The following is a 24,713-nucleotide window of genomic DNA, read 5'->3' as shown; positions in this document are numbered from 1 at the left end:
TTTAGGTTTTGGGCCTCTTCTCCTAAACAAATCCTGTTTTTTTTCCAAGTCTCCCTCTCTCTCTGCGCAGTCTTTAATACATATGCCTCTGAATTTCTCTCAACTTCTTCCAGCTCCGTCTTCCTTAATGAATATAGAGCAGGTGTTTGGAATCTCAATGCACTTAAAAACTAATTAATTTGCAGAGCATTTAATGCTCATGAAAGGAGCTTGACTGAAAATTGTGGGGCCTGAAGCCCACTGTTTATCCACAGAACAGACAGCATGAGAAGATTTGCCTATGCTGTCCATCCCTGCCAGTTTCCCTCCCTGGCTTGAGGCCTGCACTAGTGGCCACTGAAGACAATGGCAATCTTTCCATTACTATCATTGGACGTTGGATTGGCCCTTGGAGAGACCACCTCTAAGTGAAAGAGAAATTTGGTCCCTGTAGCTGTTCAGTGCCAGCTAATGCGGCAAAGAGTCTTGTGGTACCTTATAGACTAACAGAAGTATTGGAGCATGAGCTTTCACGCGTAAACACCCACTTTGTCGGATGTATTCACCCACGAAAACTCATGCTCCAATATGTCTGTTAGTCTATAAGGTGCCACAGGATTCTTTGCTGCTTTTACAGATCCAGACTAACACGGCTACCCCTCTGAGGGTACGTCTACGCTACAGGATAAATTCGAATTAGCTTAAACCGATTTTATAAAACAGATATTATAAAGTCGATTTTGCACGTCCACACTAGGCACATTAATTCGGTGGTGTGTGTCCGTGGTCCGAGGCTAGCATCGATTTCTGGAGCGGTGCACTGTGGGTAGCTACTGTAAAAGAATGAGGCCAATAACGTCGATTTGTGACCACACTAACCCTAAATCGATATAGTAATATCGATTTTAGCGTTACTCCTCTCGTTTTGTAGGAGTACAGAAATCGATTTAAAGAGCCCTTTAAATCCATATAAAGAGCAGTGTAGTGTGGACGGGTGCAGCGTTAAATTGATTTAACGCTGTTAAAATCGGTTTAACAGCGTAGTGTGGACCAGGCCTGACACTTGAGTGCCAGCTAATGTGAGCATTGGTGGTGTTGTGATGTGACACCTTTCCATGAAGAATGGTGGTGCTGTATACAAAGTCATCTCATATCAGACGGTGATAATGTTGACTCAGACTATGGCTCTATATCCCATTATAAAGAACCAGTTTTTTGATGTGCATTTCACACCAAACATATAGGATTCAAACTAAGTAGTTATGATTTTTTTTTAAATTATAGAAAGAAAAAGTTAAACAGAAAGAGGATGGAAAAAGAGTAATTGGAAGAGAGTTGAAAACAGAAACAATTCTGTATTACACCAGCCTCTTTTTAAGGCTCATTTCCTTTTGTACCTAAGAACATATGTGTTATTGGATCTGCAACAGTAGTGCCCAAATATTAAAGCTCTTCCTTACAGAAGCTGAAAAGCTTGGAAATACGGCATCTGACTTGGTACCAATATGTTAGACAGACATTAAGTACTTTAATATTGCAGTTGTAATTACCTGCTTTCTCTTCTAATTTTGAAAGGATAACTTCCTGGAATAATTATGGATAGTATAACTAAGTTCTCTGAAATATGCAAGTCACAGAACCACCTCTGTGCTTTAGTGGAAATTCCTGTTGGAATTTTTTGACTAGTTTAAGTTAGTACCTAGGTTTGGAAGCACTACAAAGGATCTATTAGTCTACAGGTTGCTGGAGCTATGGGTCCTCCGACAGAAACCAAGAGAGATCAGTTGAAGGGATGTAACGGCAATGCCTATGGAACAAATAGTTATGCATTGTAAGAAATATCCCTGATTTAAAATATGGAGAGGATTTAGTCCTTATTTCAAACCCATAAATAAAATAAGGCTTTTATAGTGCCTTTCATTCTGAAAGATACAAAAGCAGTTCATAAACAATGGCCCCCCTCCTGCAATAAACTTCCAGTGGACTTATGCAGAACTCATTAAAGAATCAAGAACAACACGCAGATAGATCATTCATCCTTAACATGCAGCCACAGTCACTATTTAGTAATGCACAAAAATACTACCACAAAGAAGAGACGATGACATCCAATTGAAATTCCATTTAAAATATCAGAGAATAACATCATAATAGAATTCTAACTCTGACACTATTTATTTCACAGTAACCAAGAAAATACCGAAAGGACAGAAGTTTACCTGTTTGGAAGAGGTTGTTTCCAAACAGACCTACTTTAATTTATTCATCAGTAGAAGCAGAAGGATCAAAGCTCAACCAGATCAATTCCACGTTGTCCTCAGTTCTGGGATAGGATTAATCCACTCCAGCCTCAGTTTGTATATCACCAACTCAAGGCCTCTTTTGGCATTGTTTGCATGATTTCCACGTATTAGGAAACTTTAATTTATTCCAGTAATTTAAATAATCATACAAATGTATAATCTTTCTTCTTCCTGTAAATGTTCTATACCAAGAACCAATTAATGTCATTTGCTACTTCCTGAGGTTTTATTTCTTCTCTATGCATTGGAATCCCTTTTGAATTCCTATCACCGCATGACTACCAATGATTTTCTTGGCTTTTGAGTCATCAGAGCCTTCTCCTGTGGATTGTAGAGTACTCTTGTGATTATCTATGTTAATACTACATGTTTTCGTTGGCCATGCTTAGATTTCATCTCCAGAACAGAATTGCTTTCTACAGATTTAACTACTCCCCCACCCCCGCCCCTTGGTATCTGACTCATGAATCTTCTGTTTACACCCTCGATCATATCCACCTTAATCACATATGTGTAGTGCCAGGCTGTGCACTGACTTTGCTCATCTGTGTAGGGGCAGAGGGCTGAGCAGGAAGCCTCATTCTCCCCCCCCCCCACTCATACCTTACTCATGTGCAACACACAATAGCTTACCCCATGCTATGGAGAGCTCAAATCCTTGCTCACTCCTGATCTCCTGGAGCCAAAGTATCTATGGTCTTGCTCTCTGCCACTTCCACACCAGACTGCACAGTAGGGTGGTCTGCCAGGTGAGCGTTCTGAGCCAGCCTAATGGCACTTGCTCCATGCACAGGGAGCAGCATGGAAGGATATTCCAGTTCAGGCAGGCACAATCCCTACTGTACTCATCCTGCATCAAGGCAGCTCTGCATTATCTCTAATGAGGGCTTGTGACTAAGTGCTCCAATCCAGTTCTTTACAGGTAAAGTAAAAAGCTAGTCTTCAAACATGCAAAGGTGTCAGAGCTTCGGAAAGGGCTGACCTGGAAGAGGTTTAGCCGTTTAAACAGTACGGAACAAGCAGTACAATGCTATTTTTCCCTTCATTCCTAACCTGCATTTTAAGGCTGAATGATGTGGGAGAGTGCAAGCTGGCCCTGAATGTCTCTTCTTTAACATTTTTTGGAAGACATTATGGCCAACATTTCCCAGACCTTGTGTTCTAGCTTTAGGCATTCAAGTCCATTTTAAAGCATCAAACTGAGCAGTCTGGTTTTCAGAGGTGCTGAGCTTCCGCAGATCCCACTGATCTGTACGAGCGGTTGGTGCTTAGCACTTCTGAAATTCAAACCACTTACCTGAGTGCCAAAAACCAAGCACACCAGTTTGTGATATCCGGGTCACACATTCATCTAGGTGAACTTTTCCTTACCGGACTAGACTTCTTCTAGATATGTTAAATGGTTAGCAAAAACAAGCACCTAAAAACGCTATGGTGATTGGATAGACAGAGTAATCTAAGTGGTGGCAACATATATACCCGCATTTCAAATAAATAAATAACACCACATTAATAGGTCCTTTGATGAAAGTACAAATACTGGAGGTTCTATACTCACAACAAAGTCAGCCATCTTACCCAGCCAACTGCACTGAGTCTTGAGGTGAAGCAAGTGTTAATAAATGGAGATATATCTGTCTCACAGAGTTGGAAGGCACCTTGAAAGGTCATTGAGTCCAACTCCCTGCCTTCACTAACAGGACCAAGTACTGATTTTACTGCAGATCCCTAAGTGGCCCCTTCAAGGATTGAACTCATAACCCTGGGTTTAGCAGGCCAATGCTCAAAACCACTGAACTATCCCTCCTTGCACTCTCACTAAAATAAGCATGATGGCAACCCCATTTCACTTCAGCAGGATTCCACTTGTCTGAGGATTTAATGAAGGTATTCAAGGCCAAAGAGGATAGTTTCTTACACTACTGTGGCCACAAAACCTATTACTGCTTCTAAACTGCATGCTAGCCACGGGGAGAGGGAGAACACGCCTTTCTGCCTCAACTGTGCAGGGCATATCGACAATTTAGCTAACTGTGCTGGGGAGCGAAAAAGGCTGCCTGCTTCACTAGAGGCCTAGATGCGAGGATAGTGTGCTGTCTCTATCCCAAACAACTATCCAGCAGGAGAGCTTGTTTCTAACACTGTAGTAAGATCTACTGCTCACCAAGCTCCCTGCAGTGGTAGACCGCTTTGTGCACTGACACTTAAGCAGTACATTCCCCCCAGTCTCCAAGCACAGCAGGGCCATGTCTAGGTACATTTTAGCCCTAAAATGCTGCTGTCTCAGAACAGCAAACTCAGAATTTCTTCCCTTTTAGTGACTTGTCCATGACTTTTAAAGGTGAGCAGTGGATTTTCTTTAAACTGATCTTTGCTGCAGTGTGAAAATATATAGATCTGAGTTTCCAACTGTGTCGTACTGTAAATAAAATGTGTATGTGCTGTCAGAGCTACACAGGGCCTTCCAGGTAGAAATCAGCAGAGACACTCCAGGAAAGACTGAGCTCAGAGCTGACCCAGTGAAAGTTTTGCCTTCAGAATTAAGCCCCGGTTATGCTGGTGGTCAGGAGCAGATGCAGGTACTGTGTGGGGAAGAGTTGGATAAGTGTCACAGGGCTTGTCTATACGTACAGCACATCTGGTGAAGACCTCTCCCATTGGCACAATAAAATCACCTCTGCAAGAGGTAGTAGCTATGTCGATTGGAGAAGCTCTCTCGTCAACATAGCGCTTCCCACACTGGCGCTTATGTCGGTGAATTTATGTTGCTCAGGGGAGTGGCTTATAAAAGACATTTCTGAGTGACATAAGTTATGGCAACATGAGCTGTAGTATAGACATGGCCTTAGTGCCTGTGTGCCAGTTTGTCTTATGGCTGCCATTAACTCAAGCATTGTATTCTTCTACGTTGCGCCCAACCAAAGATCGTGTGTAGTGTTGCTTTATTTTTAAACAGCACGTTATAAGGATTAACATATTCAGCAGCCCAGCAATCAGCCTTATGAACAAAACTTGTAGGAGCCATCCCGGGGCAAAGACGCAACACTGAGGGCTGTACTTTGGGAGAGGCCTAGTGTCTCTGTGATCCCAGAATGGTGTATCAGTGAGACACATGTATTTGGGCTTCCAGGGAAGGGGTGATGGCTGTCAGCCACAAGTACCTTCTGCTGTCTTGCCCATAAGTAGATCTGGTATCCACTTCGGAGAAGTGAAGTGGGAGCCCAGAATGAAAAAGATTGGAGTCTTCAGGTCCAGGACTCTAGAAATCAGTGGAAGGGAGAGGCTCTCCACACAGTGTGGGGCATGTGTCCCATGCCAAAATATAAACTGTGTCTCTGGGGGGACAGAGGAGAGTGCCACCTCCACAGCACCAAATTCCCCTGACTGTGGTAGCTTCACGAAGCCTCTCCATGGAGACCCAGACCTACAGAGCAGAGAGTCTGATCCTTAACTGCTTGAGATACATCTGCTCAACCCTAACTCCAGTTAATGAACAGTTAAGCTTGAGCATTTCTCTTTTTGTTTGCATTACACAAAAAATTGTTCTGTGATGCCACCAGTGGACCTTCCAAGCTGCACAGCGATGGACCCTGCTCTATCCTAGACTGGAACTTCACACAGCTAGTGCTCTCCCGTTCCTCACAGATTAGATCTATCTATTCCCCAACCCTGTAGTTCCCTGCCTGCTGCTCCTTCATCCTGGCTGTCTATATCTACATAATATGGATTTTATAAAGGTCATGTCAGGGCCATACAAAGAACAGAGAGGAAGCGGTTAATCAGGAAATAACTCTTGCTTACTCCAGGCAAGAGTAAGGTTAAGCCATTCTGGAGATAAAAACCAAAATAAATAAATAAAAGTTGGAAGATATTCCAGAAGTAAAACCAACCTCAATTTTAATGGATCATACCTCCCGAAAACTTGTCCAATTTGTCCCAAACAAATTTCACCCTAGGCTAAGATCTGATTTATGTAAATCCAGGCTGATTGGTTCATTTTTGGTGAAGATGTGTAAACACTGGGCTTATGTTTATTAAGATTCTTTGAGTATATTAAAAAAAGAGCAGATGAAGGAGGACCAGCTCATAAAAATTATGCGGCCATACAAAGGTCTCTGATAACGTTCCTCCATGTGCAGCAGTGCTCCAAAACCAAAAGTTTTAGGCTGCATAAGAAGTAGGATAGAAAACAACACTGTAAATATTATAAGCCATTAAATAAAACAGTAGTACCCCCTGACCTGGAACACAGTGTTCACTAACTCAGAAAGGATATAGCAGAAAGACAAGGTCCTGATTCTGGCAATGAACGTAATCAGAGGCATGGGACAACTTCCAGAGGAGATCAGAATGAAGAGACTTGACGCATTTCTAAATGAAATTAAACTAAAAAGAAGGGTCACAATAAATGTATACAAAATTATGAATGGTACAATGGAGGTAAATGAAGCATCCTATTTGCCCTCATTCATAGTACTAGAACAAGAGGGAATTCAATTACTTCAAAGGAAACGTGTGTAACTGGTGAAATTATTTTTTTTAACAGATACATAATGCAATCTGTGGCACTCATTGACACAGGATAATATTCAAAAATGATTAGACATGTATATGTATAATGAGGACATCACAGTTACATTAGACAGGATAGGAAAAATATCGAAAGGGTATAAACATTCATACTTAGGGCATAAACCATGCGCTGACAGGGTTTAAGAAATGACTTCCCATTTGGGTAGGTCATTCTGCAGTTGTCCACTGTGGACTTTTTCTGAAGCACCTGGTACTGGCTATTGTCAATTATATGATTCTGGACAAGATGGATCCCAGGTCTGATTCACTAAGGCAATTCCTAGGTTCCTATATAAATAATGTGCATGTATTTATGCAGAATACAGTACACAAAATATATACCAGGCCCTCCTTTAATGTTCACATCTACAAAAGGTTAAGCAGTCCTAGGTGACACACAGCTTTTTATAGTGGCAAACAATAATGGATTCCGGATACTATACGACATGGCTAGCTTCCAGTCAGCATTAAGGAGAATTACTACCTGATTTTAATACATCTTGGTTCAGTTTCATGTAGCCTTATTATCTTCTAATTACCAGCACAATGATTTGATCTACACCCGGTCTATGGCATTTCTCTGACTTCTAACACCACAGCAATATACATGGTGTTGTGCTGACTTCTCAAACAGTAAGCAGTTTGCTTTTGTTTCACATCCCCAAGGCTCAAATAAGCAGATGCTGCATTAAAGCTTGTTTTATAAAACTGCTTCTGTTGTGATATACATTTTTAATATAATATACTGATTGCATTACAGTGAAATATGACAGGACCGATAAACTCATAAAAATTCATTAGCATGGCCTGTTCCTCAATTAAGCTAAGTCGAAGACTATCTAGTTTAAGAGAATTGCTCGGTGGCAGCTGTAATGAGTGAAAAGCTCAATCACGTGTCCCACAAATTAAGGACACCTTAGCTTACCATTCAGGTTTCACAATGGTATCAGTTTGGGCTGTTTTTCCATCAGGCTTTGCTGACCTTTCTGCTCTTTTAGTCAGCAAGAATACTTTGCTTTGCTTGAAAGGAAAAGCTTGAGTTTTAAGATTCTATTACTATTCCAAGTGTAAAAGCAGTGGTGCAGCTCTCCAGTGCATTCTAAACAGATGACACTAAGACCCACATATTTCATAGCATCCAGGCGTGTTATAAAAAGGAGAGGCTTTTTAAAAAATCATTCTCAACAGACAATCCAGGGGGAACTCTATTTCCACTTCCTTAGGTCTATCTGCATTTTATTCCCATTCTCTTCTCCCTCAATTGACATTATCTGATGTACTATGATAATTGAAGAGGATTAACTATGGAGTACTCCAGAGATGCTCGTCAGTGCGTGTAAAGTACATGGTGATTCGGGGATCACAACAGGGGCTCTTAAGAGGCACAAGTTCCACTATTCTTTAGAATGGATGGGAATCCAATGTTCTTTGTTACAGAAGAAGCCCAAATTCATAAAGGATTTTTATTTTAACTATATTTGTTTAAAGATGTTGCAAATTAAAAGCATACTGAAAATTAATCTGACTAGCAATAGACTGAGGTTTACATAAAGCATCTGCTGACTGCCTCTGGTAACACACTACATTTGTCTAGACTTTATTTATTATCCATTTTTGGCATAACTAGTCATTGTTGCTGAAAGCCAAATTACAGCAGCCTTGTGTAACAGATTACCTTAAAGAAAGAGAAATTCTGCTACATGAGGACTTCCTCCAATGTATTTTTAGGATTGTTGGGCAGCATGCAGTCCTCGGGCACCAATTTTTTTCAAGCCAACCACAGCAAAGGAGGCTGAGCTAACAGGAAGGTAGGATTCCCCCCCTCCCCATTTCCTACCTGCTCTATTTTTCTACTCTACAGTTTATTCTTTAACTCTCCAGTTCCATTGTTCAACCATATCCAAAACATGTTCCTAGAGCTGTTAAGTGGAACTCCACTGTTGCATAAGGCATTCTACTGCTATTCTCTTAGCTCTGAATTTCCCTGGTTTCTTATACTTGTTTCTAGACAACTACAACTTTCTTCTAAGTTTTTTTATTTGTTAAAAACACATTACCGATGTGTTTTCACAGCCCCAACTCCAGTTTAATAGATTTTTTTCCTCCTGGTATAAATGGATATCACAACTGTAACCATATGGAGGCCATTCTTACTTCCCTTGAATCCTTACTTCAATGAACTTCATCCAATGCCCAGTGAAATCAGTGGGAGCCGAGTCTCCCTTTTAGTCCTGCTCTCCAGGAGAAGGAAAGGAGCTAACTGAAACCTTAGCAGGAGAGAGGTTGGGCAGACACAAAGACAATCTGAAAAACATATGAAGGCATTGGCCACAGATTAGCAGACAATGGCTCCCATCTGAAAAATTCCTTACTATATGTAAAATTTCAGCCAAAATGCATATATTTATCATCGAGCTAAAAACCTCATGAAAAAGCAACTAATGGAATTGCAAGCAGTGTTGAACACAACAACCTTGAAAATATCCTGCAGTCTTTCAGCCATTAGCCATAAGTAATGCTAAGTGATCCAGACATGGGTTTACTTTGCTAGTTGGTAAAGCTTTTCTACATGTATATGCTTTCATTTTGAAAACAGTGTTATAGCTTCTGCTTAGAGATAGTTGTTCGGGCACATGGTGCCCTTAATTTAAAAGGAGCACTCAAGTATTGTGGTTTAGGCCATCAAATTTGACCTGAGCCTTCCTATAATAATATGGTGGAATATACTCTCTGGATTTTAAATATCTGATAACAAACAAAACAAAACAAAACAAAACAAAACAAAAAGTCTCAAACATTTTTCCAGGACCCACAATAGAAGCAAGTTGTGAGCTCCCCCTGCTGGCACAACAACGATTTAGCAAAAGAACACTTCCTAAAATACTGCTGGCTTCAGAGAAAGGCATAACCCAATCCAATGGGCTGGAAGCAGAAGCTAGACAGATTTTGAGTAGAGATAAGATAGGAATTTGTGACAGTGAGGGTACTTAACCACTTAAGCAGTTTGCCAAAGATTGTGATGCATTCTACATTGCTGGCAATTTTAAAATCAAGTGGAGGGCTCTTCTAAAAAGATATACTTATAGGGATTATTTGGGGAAGTTTATGGCCTGTGTGCTACAGACTAGATGATCACAGTGGTCCCTTCTGGCCTTCGAATCTGTGACTATGAATTGCTGCTGCTGCACTGACAAGGAAGACAAACAAACCTGCACCACCTCTCAAAAGAAAGAAGCAATGTCAGGACTCGGCATGGAAAACACTTTCTGGGTTCTAAGGGCCCAGTCCTTCAAGGTGCTGAGTGCCCTGAACTCCCACTGAAAAATACTGGAACTCACATATGTCAAAACGTGAAGGCACACCACATCCTACAGAATCAAGCCCAAAGGATGTGGCGTGAGGTTCTGTGATGTGGCTGAGAGGCACAGCACAGAACTTGCTGCCTAGGAGGTGACTACAGTGATTTTAAACTACCTTTGAGCTGCTCCAGGGGCTGGAGAGCCTACAGTGTAAATCAGACAGGCCTGGAAGCCTGAGCATGTTACGGCAGCCTCCATGCAGGCCACCCTATGGGCTGCAGCAAGACCGATAATCTTCACAGTGCTACTTGCTACAGCCCTGCCCCAACCCCAACCCCCAGCTTGCCCCCTACACTTGGGCATACAAAAGGGTCCTCGGAAAACAAGCTTACGGCTGTTTCCAACAGCACTGGTCCCAGGGGAAGCTGCCCTGAACTGTCCATGGGAATTTTAAGGCCTGTTTTTGTAACTCTGTCCCCCATACAAGGCATAATGGGGCCAGTGCAAAGATAAGAGCTTGGCTACACATGCGAGTTAGAGCACATTAAATCAGCCCTGGGTGCCCTAGCTCACTACTCATCCACACTGGCAAGGAACGTAGCGTGCTCTGACTCCAGGGCTAGAGCGCTCCTGGTACTCCATCTCGGCGAGAAGATTAACACTTGGTGTGCATTGGCTGAAATGCCCAGGCATCGGTATGAACAAGGTGTTTCATTACTGCGCTCTGATCAGCCTCCAGAAACGTCCCATAATCCTCTTAAGTCAAGTGGCAACTCATTGTTTTGGAATCACTGCAGGCATGCTGATATGCCCTTTGAAAGCTCTGTTTCTGACAACCGGCATGCTTATCAGCTCTGAGACAAAACAATCATTACTGTGGAATGCTGTGTGTGAGAGAGAGAGAGAGGTGGGGGGGAGGAGAGGTCTGTTGCTGTATGAACTTACAAGACAGCACGCTGACATGCTGTCAGCCCCCCAAAAACCCACTCTCTCTCCCCCCCCATACACACAACACATTCCCTTCACACTCCATCCCCCCGCCTCATTTGAAAAGCACGTTGCAGTCACTTGCATGCTGGGATAGCTACCACAATGCACTGCTCTCTGTGGCATTGCAAGAGTTGCTAATGTGGTCACACCAGTGTGCTTGCAGCTGTCAGTGTGGACAGATTGCAGCACTTTCTCTACTGCGCTCTGCGAAGGCTGATTTAACTCAAAGCGTTCTACATCTGCAAGTGTAGCCATGCCCTAAGGCGCTCACCCTTGAACTTCCAAGCTGCTGAATGTCATCTGCTTCCACTAACTAAACTGCCCCCCAATTCAACAGAGCGCTTACATATGCGCTTCAAGTTAAGCATGTGCCTGAATCTCAAAAGTCTTTGCTGGAAAGGGGATTGATTATTGGATCAGTGCATAAGTGCTCAGCACACTGAAGGAAAAAGTCCTTGGAGAGAGAGACACAGGAACAACCAACTTTCCCCCACTGTTTTAGGAAATCTTTTACAGATCTCTTTAAGCATGCATCGATGACTAAGGGTATGGCTACACTTGAAATTTCAAAGCGCTGCCGCGGCAGCGCTGCGGGAGCACTGCCGCGGCAGCCCTTTGAAGTGGGAGTGTAGTCAGAGCGCCAGCGCTGGGAGAGAGCTCTCCCAGCGCTGCATGTAAACCACATCCCTTACAGGTGTAGCGTGCAGCGCTGGGAGCCGTGCTCCCAGCGCTGCAGCACTGATTACACTGAGGCTTTACAGCGCTGTATCTTGCAGCGCTCAGGGAGGTGTTTTTTCAAACCCCTGAGCACGAAAGTTGCAGCGCTGTAAAGTGCCAGTGTAGCCATGGCCTGAGCAAGAAATCTAAATGGCTCTAGCTCTAAAAAGGAAGTTGCTTTCTGGCCATAGTTTAAATGCACTGGCGCAGCAATAAGCACAGCTTAATTGTAGAGAAGCTTACATGTTTGATAACAGATTTCTCCCCGACAATAACATGTGAAAGAGTGCAGGCTTTGGAGCAATAAAATAAAACTGGGAGCCAGCATGGTGGCTGAACAAAGTCTGTTGTAGGGTGTTAGATTTTCTGCTTTTGAAAGTGACTTCCCAGTGCTGTCAGCTGAGCTGTGGAATTAGAAACCAGAGTTTACAGCAATAGGTTTTTAGATTTCAAGCAGCTCAAATTAGGTGTCTCCAGGGAGAAAAATCTAGTGTGAAGGAATCAATAACAAACATGGGTAAAAATGCCATTATGGAGATACCTACCCCAACAAAACAGCAAAGCCTGCTACAAAAGGTACAGCTACAAACTGCAGTGATAAGGAGCCAAAAGATATATGAAGGAGAAAATAGGACTTCTACTATTTGAATCAGGGTAAGAAAGCTGCCTTATGCTATTATATTTGATTTTATATTACACACTGAAATTCTATATGCTCTCACTATGCTCCATAACAGTGCCAGAAGCCTCACTGAAGAGATTACAGACCAGCCTATTGTATCATATCTTCACCTCTGCGTGGATTACAAGTAACATCACCTTGTTTTAGCCAAACAGCTAATTAGATGCAAGCAGACTTCAAAACTATGCACAGCTTTTTTTCAAAAGGCCACTAATCTAAATAAACTTAAGCCCCTCAATTTACTTCACTGCTATTTGTCTAAAAGCATTACAAACATAGGACACGGGGCTATCTAAATTATGGTAGCTGATGGTCATCTTAAAGTGGGGTTAAATGCAATGTAATATAATGTAGGAAGTCACTTTCAGATGCAAAGCAGTGAAAAGGAGAATTTTTCCTGTTAGGTGAAGCTTCTCCATCTTCTATGTATGTCTTTGGCAAAAATTTAAGTTGGGAAAAAATATTTTGTTTCTTTGTAAGCTGCAAGTACACTGGCATAGTAACTAATTCTCCTGATTCCATACAGCAGAATTTGTATGCAAGAGCAATCTCATTCTGTTGAATGTATAATCGACAGTATGTAGCCTATGTTTATACTCCCATTATCTATCATATACTATAACTAGATTCAGGATCTATTTACAATATTATATAGAATATACTAGAACAACAACCAGGATTGCCAACTCCAAGCATTAAACAACCAGAGTCATGACATTTTCACAAGATAATTTGGGGCTCTTTTTATTTGGCTTCTGGCATTTAAGCCTTTCGGGTCCATTTTGTAGCTCACTCTCCAACCATGAGGCCTAGAAACTTTTTCAGTCAGAGTCTCATGTGATAACATGACTCAGAGCTCTGGGCTTTATGACCAACATCACAAGATTCATGATAAAATTGTGAGACCTAGCAACACTTGAGCCTACAATTTTTAGTTTATCTGAACAGCTATGTGAACTGCTGTGGTATCTCAGGTCCACAATATACTCATTAAAAACTCTCTGTATGTGTATTTAAACAAAGTAAATTTGTTAAATATTTGAGATCCAATTGTACTTTTCCTGAATATGACAATTCCCATTGACTCCAAAGCTAGTAGGATAAGGGGAAAAAAGCCCCTAAGACAAAAGGAAATTTAAATACTCAAAAAACAGACTCTCTTAAATTAACATTAAAGAATCAGACTGAAATTAGCACAAGAGTTAAAGCTGAAATAGCATGTGAACATTGAAAGGATGCTTTCATCTTGTTTGTGCTTTTAGATCTCATTGGAACTTCAAACCAGTCCTACGGCATGCCAACAAATAATTCAAGGAAGGGACATAGTCAATCAAGCACTTACACTATTAAACCACAACAGGTATAAGTGGCGGCATACAGGGAACCAAGCAAGGTTTGCTCCCCTGCAGCTTTCCTCGGGCCCCAGTTCACGAAAGTATCTCTATTCAGGATAGCACTTAAGGCCACAAAGTTAATAAGTCTTAAGCACAGGTTGGCAGTTATAGATATGCTTAAGTGCTTTCCTGAATCAGGGCCTCTTGTGGTACTTAGAGTGAGTGTGAAGTACCCATTTTAAAGCTTTAGAGAGGCAGTTTCACTCCTTTAGGAGAGATGCAAGTAGCCAAAATTATGGGCTATATTCTCCTAGTTTTATACATTTCCAATAGCTCTACTGTAGTCGAGAGACATTATTTCAGGTTTACACCAATGTAAGAGCCAAATGTGGCTCACTGTAATGGCATACCGATATGTACGTTGCATGAGCGAAGATGCTCTCTCTTTGATCTGACTGCTGGAATATTATAGGATTTGTCTGACGTTTTGATGATTTAGAGTGGTTTATGGCCTTTACATACAGCACATAATTAAAAGCATATTTTTGACTTTTATCTCAGTTTTGGTGTGGAGAAGAATTTCTGATTTTGAAACTAAAAATAGGCCATTTGAAATAATCACTATGTACACTGCAGGGTGACATATTCTTTTTGATATAAGAGAATCACTTCCTTGCATGCTTTCCTGGCATGCCATTGTTCTTGGAGGTTCAAATGCTTAAGATAACTGTCCATAAATGTAAGTGACTGAGTGCTAGGGGCAGGATGTTCTCACTCGAAGGGCCTCACTTCTGGAATTCACTTTCATCTCTAGTGTGCACAAATTTGTTTAATTTGTGCAAAAATCTATTTCTTTTCCCAGGCTTTTGCATGAGTGCCTGAAAAGGGGCAATGATAATCTTCAACTGCGGAGACTGGTCAACAGTTAGGGGAAACACTGTATATTTGCCAATGTCCAAAGTTAAAACAAGTTAAAATATAATGGGAGTTAAGTCAAGGAGAGAGTACGGCAATATTCGCTAGGGTTTTAGACCATGTCAGGGAGAGTGGGGGAGCAGGAGAGAGCCAAAGTTAAAATGTACTAAACCTCAATCCCATTTGCAAAAGTGATTTAAGCATTTAGGAGCTTAATGCCATGTCTACACTACCACTTATGTTGGCAAAATGTTAATCAGGGATGTGAAGAAAACACCCTCCCCCGAACGACAAAGGCACAAGTGGTAATGTACACAGCATGTGCACTAGCAGCTCCTTAGAACACTCTGATCTAGCTCAAAGAGCTCTAACAAACTGCTAGCACACATCAGCAGGGTGCACGCAGACAGTTAGACCCCAGCAGGCTAATGTGGGGTAGATTCACACCCCAGCTTGTCATGGTCTAATTGTTCCTGTAGACAAGCCCTCATACTCTTAAGTACCCAAGTCATTTCTGAAAATGGGGACATTAGTGCCTTTGAAAGCTATATCCCAAGCTATACACATATATTACAAAGAGGTTAACACAGTACAAAAAAAAATTAGATAATGAAAACTTACCATCCAGATTGGGCACTTAAGATTTAAATATTGCCAGTCACATAACCAGTCACTCTTGCGTTATACTCACTACATTTTCTTATCTTATGATATTGCCATAAAAATATACTCCAAATGAAATTAAGCCACAAAACTCCCTGTTTGATGCACTACAGTTTTATATAATACAGAAGATCAAACAACATTCTCAGGCCACATGATAGCATACCTTATTATCTATAACATCCAGGCACAAAAGGATAGGTGTTTCAGTCTTAAATCTGAATTCTCTTGCTTTTGTAGTTTAAATTAGCCCACTCACATTACTCTCACATATATACTGTGTATGTGTTATACACTGATTAATTCCGGGCAATGGACACTCAAGCTTTTATAGACTATTGTGGCTCAAGTGATATTTTGAGGAAGGGGTTTACAACAATATTCATTATGTTCTGCATAGCCCTGCCTATCAATCTATCTTGCAACATAGAAGAGTTGGGGGAAAAAATGAGTATAAAAGCAACAGCACTGCTGAATTTCGCAGTTTTTCATACCAAATTAGTACACAGACAAATACAAATGTAATCAGATCAAAGTAACTATTTGGCTATTGGGAAAAAAAAGATGAAGCATGAGGCTAAGTGTAACTGCTTGTTACCATAACTTGCTGCATGACAACTGGCCTTAAAATAAGTCAGATATTCAGGTTTTAAAAGGTTAATCTCTTTCTCTATTTTGCTTGAGACAAGATGCCTGGGTTAGTGCATTGGGATTACCTGCTCTTCTGAACAGTTTTATAAACACCCACCCTGACATCTCCAGTACCTGCAGGAAAAGGAAGTCAGGGCCCCAGGACTGAAGCTGGATGTGTGTCACTGGACACTCTGCCCACAATGAGCCCCAAAAACTTCAGTTTTGCCCAAGACAGCAAGCAAGAAAAAATGAACTAACAACATGACAGGGGAGAGAGAATGCGTTCATGATGAATCATAATGGGGTGACAAAGTAGGAATAATCTTAAAAATATGACGTAGGTCCAAATATTTACTCAGTGACATTTGGGCAACCCCATGGCCTACTGAGAGGCAGCATGGTTCAACTGATAAGACACTGGACTTGGATTCAGGAGACCTAGGTTTTATTCCCAGCTCTGCCACTGAGCTGCTGTGTGACTTTGGACAAGTCACTTCACCTCTCTGTGCTGCTGTTTCTCCTTCCAACCTTTGTCTGTTAAGACTATAAGCTGTATGGGGCAGGAAATGCATCTACATGCTTCCTAGAAGAATAGAGCCCTGATCACCATTAGAGCCTCTACATGCTACTGAAATGCAAGTAATGAGGATATCGATTAAGTATGTGACTTGGTTTCTTCACTCAACTTTATCCTAAACCATAATGAACATAAAATCAAGCTAGGATGAGAGGTGTGGAAGACGTGGGTCCTATCTAACTCCCACTGAAGTCAACAGGATTTCAACAGACATTGAGCTGGGCCCTGAAATTAGTTCTAGGTAGATGCTTGGATACTGCTGTAATGGGGCCATACAGGTACCTGGCTAGCTAGTTATCCATTAGGAAGGAAAACTGAGCAACAGCGAGATCTATAAATAAGGAAAGAGAAACGAAATTCCAGTGAAACAAGTAATCAAGGTGAGACTGTTCTGAGTACATTACGGACAATAATAAAAATATTCCCTCTTGAGTTTGTTGCTGTTTTAAAGAAGCTAGGAAACAAGCAAGATTTCATTGTGAAGCATTTTAAGACAATGTCATCTAAAGAATAACGTAGATTGAAAGTGAGTGGGATCTCTTTATATTCTTCTTCTTCTTCAGAATTCTGCATATGAAGTTTTGCACATCAAAACAAGATTCTTTTTTTATTTTTTATTGATGAGCCCTCTGCATTTGATTGGCACTACACCTTCGGGAGTACAGCTTTTTTCATTTATTTTTTTTAAATAATTCCATCCCCTATTCCATAATCCACAATGAAAATGTAGAGGTGGCTTTTAATTCTATACCTTTATGTTTCCTTTTAGGAAGCTTTTCCCATAAGGGCAGGAAACTGAGTTTCATCATATGGTGTGTTCATCATTCCCCCCGGTTCTCCAAACCATGAATGCTCAGGGGTGTGGGCCCTACACCTCAAACAGCATAAGAATCCCACTGCTCTCAGAACACTTGCAGAGACCTTGTTTCTATGCACAGCTTCCTCTCCCCATGACTTCTGGAACATGGCTTCTGCAGGAGCTGCCACCCCTCAGGTTCACATAGCAGGGAGTCAGGAGCAGAATTGGGGGATATTAATGGTACATGAAGTCCAAATGGAAATCCACAAAAGCCATTAAGGGACTATGCAGTGGAGAGCTCACTGAATCCAACAGTGAAGGGAGAGTACAGTCTCCTCCTGTTAACCAGGCAGTAACATCTTAGGGGTGATGTGTGATTGTGCTCCCTACTGATTGAGTCAAGCTTTGTGTCTGCATTACACACTAGTGCAGGTTTTGGAAAATTCACCAGACACTCTAATAGCTGGACTGAACCTACCAGCCTGAGGTTAATATTAAGGCATTGAGGAATGCAAGCAGACAAGTCCTTACAAGAAACACTCTTCCCTGTCACCTCCAGCTGCTGAAAAGCGAGGGAGTAGGGAGCTGAGATTTCTGCTAAGGTGTTTTCCCTGGACCCATCGTGGTGTCTCCATCTTTTGTAATAGCCTTTGAACAGAAGATGTCAGATAAGTTTGCAGCTCCCCAACCCCCATTTGCTAGATGGGAGCAGACACTTTATCTATTCAGCCCACTCTAGATCCTCCTGGTTACTCTCTGAGGAAGAGATTTCCACTACTCTACTCACCTTCCAGCTCCTTTTTAAAAATTCAACCTCCTCCTAAATATCTTCAGAACCTGCCATTCTTGCTGCTCATACAATTCCCAAAGTCACAGGCAGCAGCGGCACAATACTAACAAATTTTGACAGATTTGCTGATGCTTGGAGCCTTAGGAGTAGCAGCAGTGAAACTGACTAACTTTGTTTATTGACTCTGCTACTGATTGGCAAGTCTATGAGTAGCTTGAGAGTCACTGGTGCTGCCAGTCTGCAGACTTGGGAAGACAGTACATTTGGAAGGTTATTTTCAAAACCATAAGAGGAAAAAAAAGTTGAAGTAAAATCAAGAATGCTCAAATTATGCAGTAGTTGATGACTAAATTCTCACACTTGGCAAGGAAAACTTCCCACTTATCACCGTTGAGTGGATTTTTCAAGCCCTGCTCTAATGAAATCTAGAATTTGCTGTAGCCTTTATGACAGTAGTATGATGTAGTGAGAGTGTTTACTTGACTTAGGTTTGGCTTCTCAAAGCACATTAATATATTTCTGTACTCTGAGAACTACATTAGCTGCCTAGTAAATCGTGTATTATAGAAGGTGGCTTTGGAGACCTTTAAATGGATGCTTGAACTTGATCCCGTCTACTTCACAGATCTCTTTCTCTACCACCTGCCTAGCCAGGCCTTGAGGTCCTGTTCTACTTGTCTTTTGTGAGCATCTGCTTTTAAATTCAAATTGTTTGGAAGTTTTTTCGCTTGTTCTGCTCTTTGAGTCTGAATTCACCACCTCAGGAGAATGGCCAAGTTTGTTCCTCCATATTTTTTATAAACAATCTTCAAATCATATCTGTTTTCTTTGCTGTGTACATATATATATATATATATATATATATATATATAAAACAGTAATTTCATTTAACTCTGCATCTGAAAAATCACTTACAGATCATTTGTGTGAAAAGCCCAACTTAAATATAAATTGTAAGTACTGATATACAGTATGAATCAGAAATCCTTCTTTCCTATGTACTTTTGAAGACTTCATCCACATTCTGTAGCCAGCTGTAAAAAGATTCTGCCAAGACAGAAATATATAGGCAAAATTTTCAGAAGTGACTAGAGATTTTGAGGTTTCAGGTTTTTTTGGATGCCCACCATGAGACACCTTAAAAGGGGCCTGACTTCTAGAAAATACCTACTGTCTGAAAGTCAGGCCACTTTATAAGGTGCCTCAAGCTGGCTATGCAAAAATGGAGGCACCCAAAAATTAGTAGTCACTTTCTAAAACCATGATAATTAGTCGATAAACATAATTCCTTTCCCATACTTTTAAATAAAATTTTAGCTGACTGAAAGTGAAATTAAATTACACTTGAGAAATTCAGATTTTTTTTTGTCTTCCAGAAGTTGGGGCAACAGAAGAAGTGAACTTAGACAACAATAAAAAAAATGCCAAATTTACTTGTAATATGGCAACCAATGGTTGAGAAAAAAAATTAATTCACGGTAAGTTAACCCAACCACTTAATGTCCATGGCTCAGTTGGCTTTCTGCAGTTGTACAATACACTTCAGACGATATGAGGCAATAACATGCCAATGGCATGGTTAGTCTTATCTACTGTGTGTAGAGTTTAAAAGGATTTTACATAAGCATCCCTGGGTGAAAAGAAGTGTAGGAATCTGATTCCATCTCTCTTACTCCTGATTTACATCAGTGTAAGTTCATTGAACTAAATATAGAACTGGTGTGGGAGGAGAATCAAAACCTGTAAGAGCAAAGTATTATTATTAAAATTATCTAGGGTGAAACCCTGGCCCTGTTGAAATCAATGGCGGGGGGACACCTCTGGCTTACTTTTTGTCTTAGGTGACTGTCTTGTTTTGTATTTCACATGGAACAGACAACATAATTAGACTGGTGAGCCACAGAGAGCTGGCTGGTCCTATGATGTTAGCTCACCTCCTCATAAACTGCCTGATAAATTACACAAGTAACAGCTAAATCCCATCAAATAACATTCCAGCAATCATGAATGCAGCCTGGTTGATCCATGAAACAATCTCACTATTAAGTTGTGATCTACATCATGTAAGATTTGGAGGGTCCCTGTAACAGGGCAGCTACCTCCACAGCACCCCCTCATGACTTGAGGTCACTCTTCAGGGCCCCTTAAGAACTGCACATCACCCATCCAAAGGTACAAAACAATCCCCTCCTGGGGTCCAATTGATTTAGTCCTGACACAGTCTGGCCCCCTCCAGGCCCCAGCCCCCCATTCAATCTCTCTCTTCTCTAAGATAAGAAGTCCCCAGCCCTCCTTCTCGGAACCGGGTGCCAGTATAGTCATCACTCCTGGGCTTTACCAGGCTGGAGCTCAGCTTTACACCTCTGGTGCCAGGGTCTTCCTCATTCTCTGCCACAGTTTCCTAGGCATCTTCAGCTTTCTGCTGCCCTTTGTAGGGGAATCAGCTCTCTTCCATGAGGCCCCATCAAGGTGGCTCAATACAAGTGGCTCCTTCAGAAACAGGGTTGGCTGATCTCAGGCCACCAGCCCTTAAGGGGCAAGCCATCCTGTTACAGTCCCTGTACTAGAACAATTCTGTAAGGTTTCCAACACCATAGGGGACTGTTTTAGGGAGAGGTTCTGACTAACCCCGATGTGACTATGCAGGCGACTAGAGGAGAGCAACGTTTTCTCTCCTTGCACACTCACATTAGGCCTAGCCAAATATTTGTTCTGTGTGCTGAGGTGGGTGGCAGTGGGGTGGGAATAAAGGGGTTTTGCATCCTATGCTTCCCTAGGGACAAAGCCATGGCCCCACACTCCTATGCACCAGCCACCGAGACTGTGTTAGGACTAGTCACAATCTGGTCAAGTAATAATCCCCATGTGATGTTACTGACATGAACTGAAACCGTACAGATCATTGTTGCGACCAAGGTCCTGTAGCAGCACCAAATCTTGTATAAAGGATCAAATAAGGTGTGTAAGACAAGGTTATGGTTTGCTGGTTATGATTATGATATCTTTACATGTGTATCATTTTTGTAGTTAAAAGTTATGAATATTGGCTCTATACTGTCTGTATTTCAAACTTGTGCTATGCTTCTGGATGACACCCCAGACAATTTGCCTAGCCTGCTTGATGGCCCATTAATGACCATCAGCTATACAACTGACCCATTGAAAGAAGGCAGATACACCTTGTGACTCAGCAAGGTATGCAGGGACATGCCTATGGACAGAACTCTACGGTTTTTTCTTGCCAGGTGCCCAAATGCTTGTCTTTGGAATAAAGAAAGAGGGTCTCCATGACAAGAGACTATAAAAGGGCAGCTGCCTCACCTCCATCTTGTCTTCAATCCTGCTTCTTACCACTGGAGGGACTTTGCTACAAACGGAAGCTCTAAACAAATGACTGATGACCCATCCCAGCTGTGGATGTTCTCCAGAGACTTGATTTGAACCTGCAGCTTATTCCATCACTGCCAGAAGCCTGAACCAAGAACTTTGCCATTACTGTATGTAACTGATTCCATTTAACCAATTCTAGCTCTCATCTGTATCTTTTTCCTTTTATGAATAAACCTTTAGATTGTAGATTCTAAAGGATTGGCAACAGCATGATTTGTGGATAAGATCTGACTTGTATATTATTGATCTGGGTCTGGGACTTGGTCCTTTGGGATTGAGAGAACCTTCTTCTTTTACTGGGGTACTGGTTTTCATAACCATTCATCCTCATAATGAGTGGCACTGGTGGTGTTACTGGGAAACTGGAGCGTCTAAGGGAACTGCTTGTGTGACTTGTGGTTAGCCAGTGGGGTAAAACCAGTCTTCTCTGTTTGGCTGGTTTGGTTTGCCTTGGTGTGCACAGAAACCCTGGCCTTTGGCAGTATCTGCCCTGTTTTAAGCAATTTGTCCTGAATTGGCACTCTCAGTTGGGTCCCGCCAGAACCAGCATTGTTACACCCTGCCGTACCACAGCCAGGGTGCTTGGGAGGCACAGTCCTTCTCTCTGTAGGGATGTTTACACTGCAATCCAAGGTGGGACTGCAGAACACCTGGACTAGCTTTGATCTAACTCGCACAAAGAATAATAGCAGCGAAGCCATGACAGCCTGGGCTAGTCTCTTGAGTATCTATCCAGAGTCCTGGGTAGGTTTGCACAGCCCATGCTGGTTTGCATGTTGCACTGGCTTCACTGCTATTGTTATTTGAGCTAGTCAGGTCAAAGCTAGCTTGAGTACATCCATGTGTGTTGCAGTCACACCTCTGTTTGTAGCATAGACATCCCCTTGGGCACAATGCGTCCCAGAGCCTCTTTTGCAGCTACGCCCTGTCTCTTGCTCAGGAGGACTGTGTACAAGATCTATGATCTAACTCAAAAATGTTTAACTAACAAATCACCACACACCATATTTTTTAAACAAAATCTAAACTAAAGGCCTAAAATATTTAACACTGTCCTTGTAAGTAGTTAGAGTCTGGCGGTTTGTTGTGTTTTCTTTTAAAGCCACATCATCATTTTCCTAGCAATGACATTTCTGCTTCATAACTACTACAAGAATGCTCTCTAGTACCACAAATTATTGGGTTTGAATCCTCCAGGGAGAAGATTGACAACACAAGGGGTTTCGTTCATGTTTTAAAAACAGGAGAAATATTATTTTAAACTTAAAATAAATGAGTGTGCTAGAAACAGCAGATGGAGATAGAGCACCTAGTATAACTCATAAATAATACAGAATCCTCTCAGAAGTAATATAGTTGCTGAATTTCCCTAGAAAACGGCAGGTCTTTATGAGGTTTCAGCTTGACTAAAATGCAAAATGTCACTTCAGAAAAACCTAAATGAAAGACAATACACAGCGTTACAACAAAACTGCAAAGCACACCCACTTACACTACAGAAAGGGAAAGACCTTGTGTGTCTAGATAGGCAGAGTAATATTAAAAGAGGACTCTTACCTCCATCCCCAGATCCTGAGCCTGCATCTGAAGAGAAAACACAATGAAATTTATATTCAGATGTGATAATATGACCTATGAATCTGTAAAGCAACACTGCCCAGTTAAATGTATCCGAGTGTATCTTATGTTTAATGTCATCCCTGGGTAAATTACAGAGATCTAATCTTTATATGGTTCGCTCCAGCCATCTTTTTGATGTCTGAATTTTCGTTTTAAAAGTCTCCATAAAAGAAAAAGCCCAAGCACAGGAGTGCTGTAATGTTCTCCTACGTCTGTCTCGTTTGCTGAGACTGAAAAACCAGCTTCTTCAAAAGCTTTGTGATTAACAGTTTTGCAACGTTACTTTACTGTGCAATTTCATTCCCTCCTTACACATGCCATATTTAAAAAAAAAAGAAAAAAGAAAAAACTTTAATTCAGTGTTGGAACATATAAAAATGAATGTCACATACAGTCATAACAATCAAAGAGCTTTATAGATGTAAGAATATCAGAAATGTTTAATGACAAACACTGAGTCAGTATTCTTACCATAAACTGAATGCCTATGCAGTAAATAAAGGAAATATTTATAATGAATACCTAGCAAGCAAGCAAAGCCTTTTTATAAAATTGCTAATCTTTCCTTCCTCTCTCCCACACACACATTTTCAGAGTAACATTGAACATTGTCAGTTGAAATAATTAGTTTAAGCCTTTAAAGGAAAGGTCAGAATTACAGACTCTCCTAATGGTTACTTGCTGATTAAACCAAGTGCTTTGTCTTTAAATCCTTCAACTTAACCTGAAGAAATTTAGATGGACTGTTTATGTTTCCAGCTTTAGGAAGAGCAGCTACATGAAATTATCAAGCAAAGAACTTCATTGAGAAGCATTCTTAACAAATCAATGTGTAAAAATGCACACAAATGGAGAGATGTCTGGCTAAAAGAAAATCTGAATTCTGTCTCCATTTTCAGCAGTTTAATACAATAAAGGCATTGATGAAAGCAAAAGAGAAAGTTACATTATCAAGAGCTTCTTTTTACCGGAGAGCTCAACTCGCAAGCACTGCTCAGTGTCAAAGGCAGTTAGAAAGGCAAACGAAGAGATTGCAAAGGCAAGATTGTGATTCTGTTTGTATATCACGAGTTGAATCCCAATTTATTTACAGTCAGATCTTGTTAATCTAAGTCAGTTTGTAAACTCCATCATTATCCAGATAAAAAAAAAATCTTCAGATTAACAAGACTTTTTTTTTTTGCCACAGCAGTGGGTTACCAATTAAATCTTGCCGCTTGCTAAACAAAGAGATGAACCAAGTTACTCAATTATGTTGGTTTTTTAGCTGGCTAAATTTTGAAACTGGGGGCTTTTTCATAGTATGATCATAAACATCAGGGGCAATGAGTGGTTGGAATAGGGAATAAAATATGATGGTGCTCTACTACCTAGCATCCTTTGCAAACACATATTCCTAATCTGATTCTCCATCCTACTCCCCACTATACACCCTCTCCAGGCCAGCTGC

At 41.2% G+C, this 24,713-nt stretch overlaps 2 protein-coding genes across 2 annotated transcripts in view; both read right to left on the bottom strand.

The window, feature by feature from the left end:
- CAVIN2 (caveolae associated protein 2) overlaps positions 1 to 24,713 on the bottom strand; it is a 259,422-nt gene that overhangs the window by 222,601 nt on the left and 12,108 nt on the right. The gene's annotated exons all lie outside the window — the stretch shown is intronic.
- The window catches only part of TMEFF2 (transmembrane protein with EGF like and two follistatin like domains 2), a 180,044-nt gene that overhangs the window by 143,694 nt on the left and 11,637 nt on the right, over positions 1 to 24,713 (bottom strand). The window contains exon 4 of the mRNA XM_050969526.1: positions 23,201 to 23,227. Within this exon, the coding sequence (XP_050825483.1) occupies positions 23,201 to 23,227 (27 nt within the window). The remainder of the gene's footprint in view (positions 1 to 23,200; positions 23,228 to 24,713) is intronic.

Source organism: Gopherus flavomarginatus, chromosome 10 (assembly GCF_025201925.1).
Source record: "Gopherus flavomarginatus isolate rGopFla2 chromosome 10, rGopFla2.mat.asm, whole genome shotgun sequence".
NCBI classification, from domain to species: Eukaryota; Metazoa; Chordata; order Testudines; family Testudinidae; genus Gopherus; species Gopherus flavomarginatus.
Note: the sequence above shows the minus strand (reverse complement) of the source record. Positions and strands in the feature narration are given on the sequence as shown.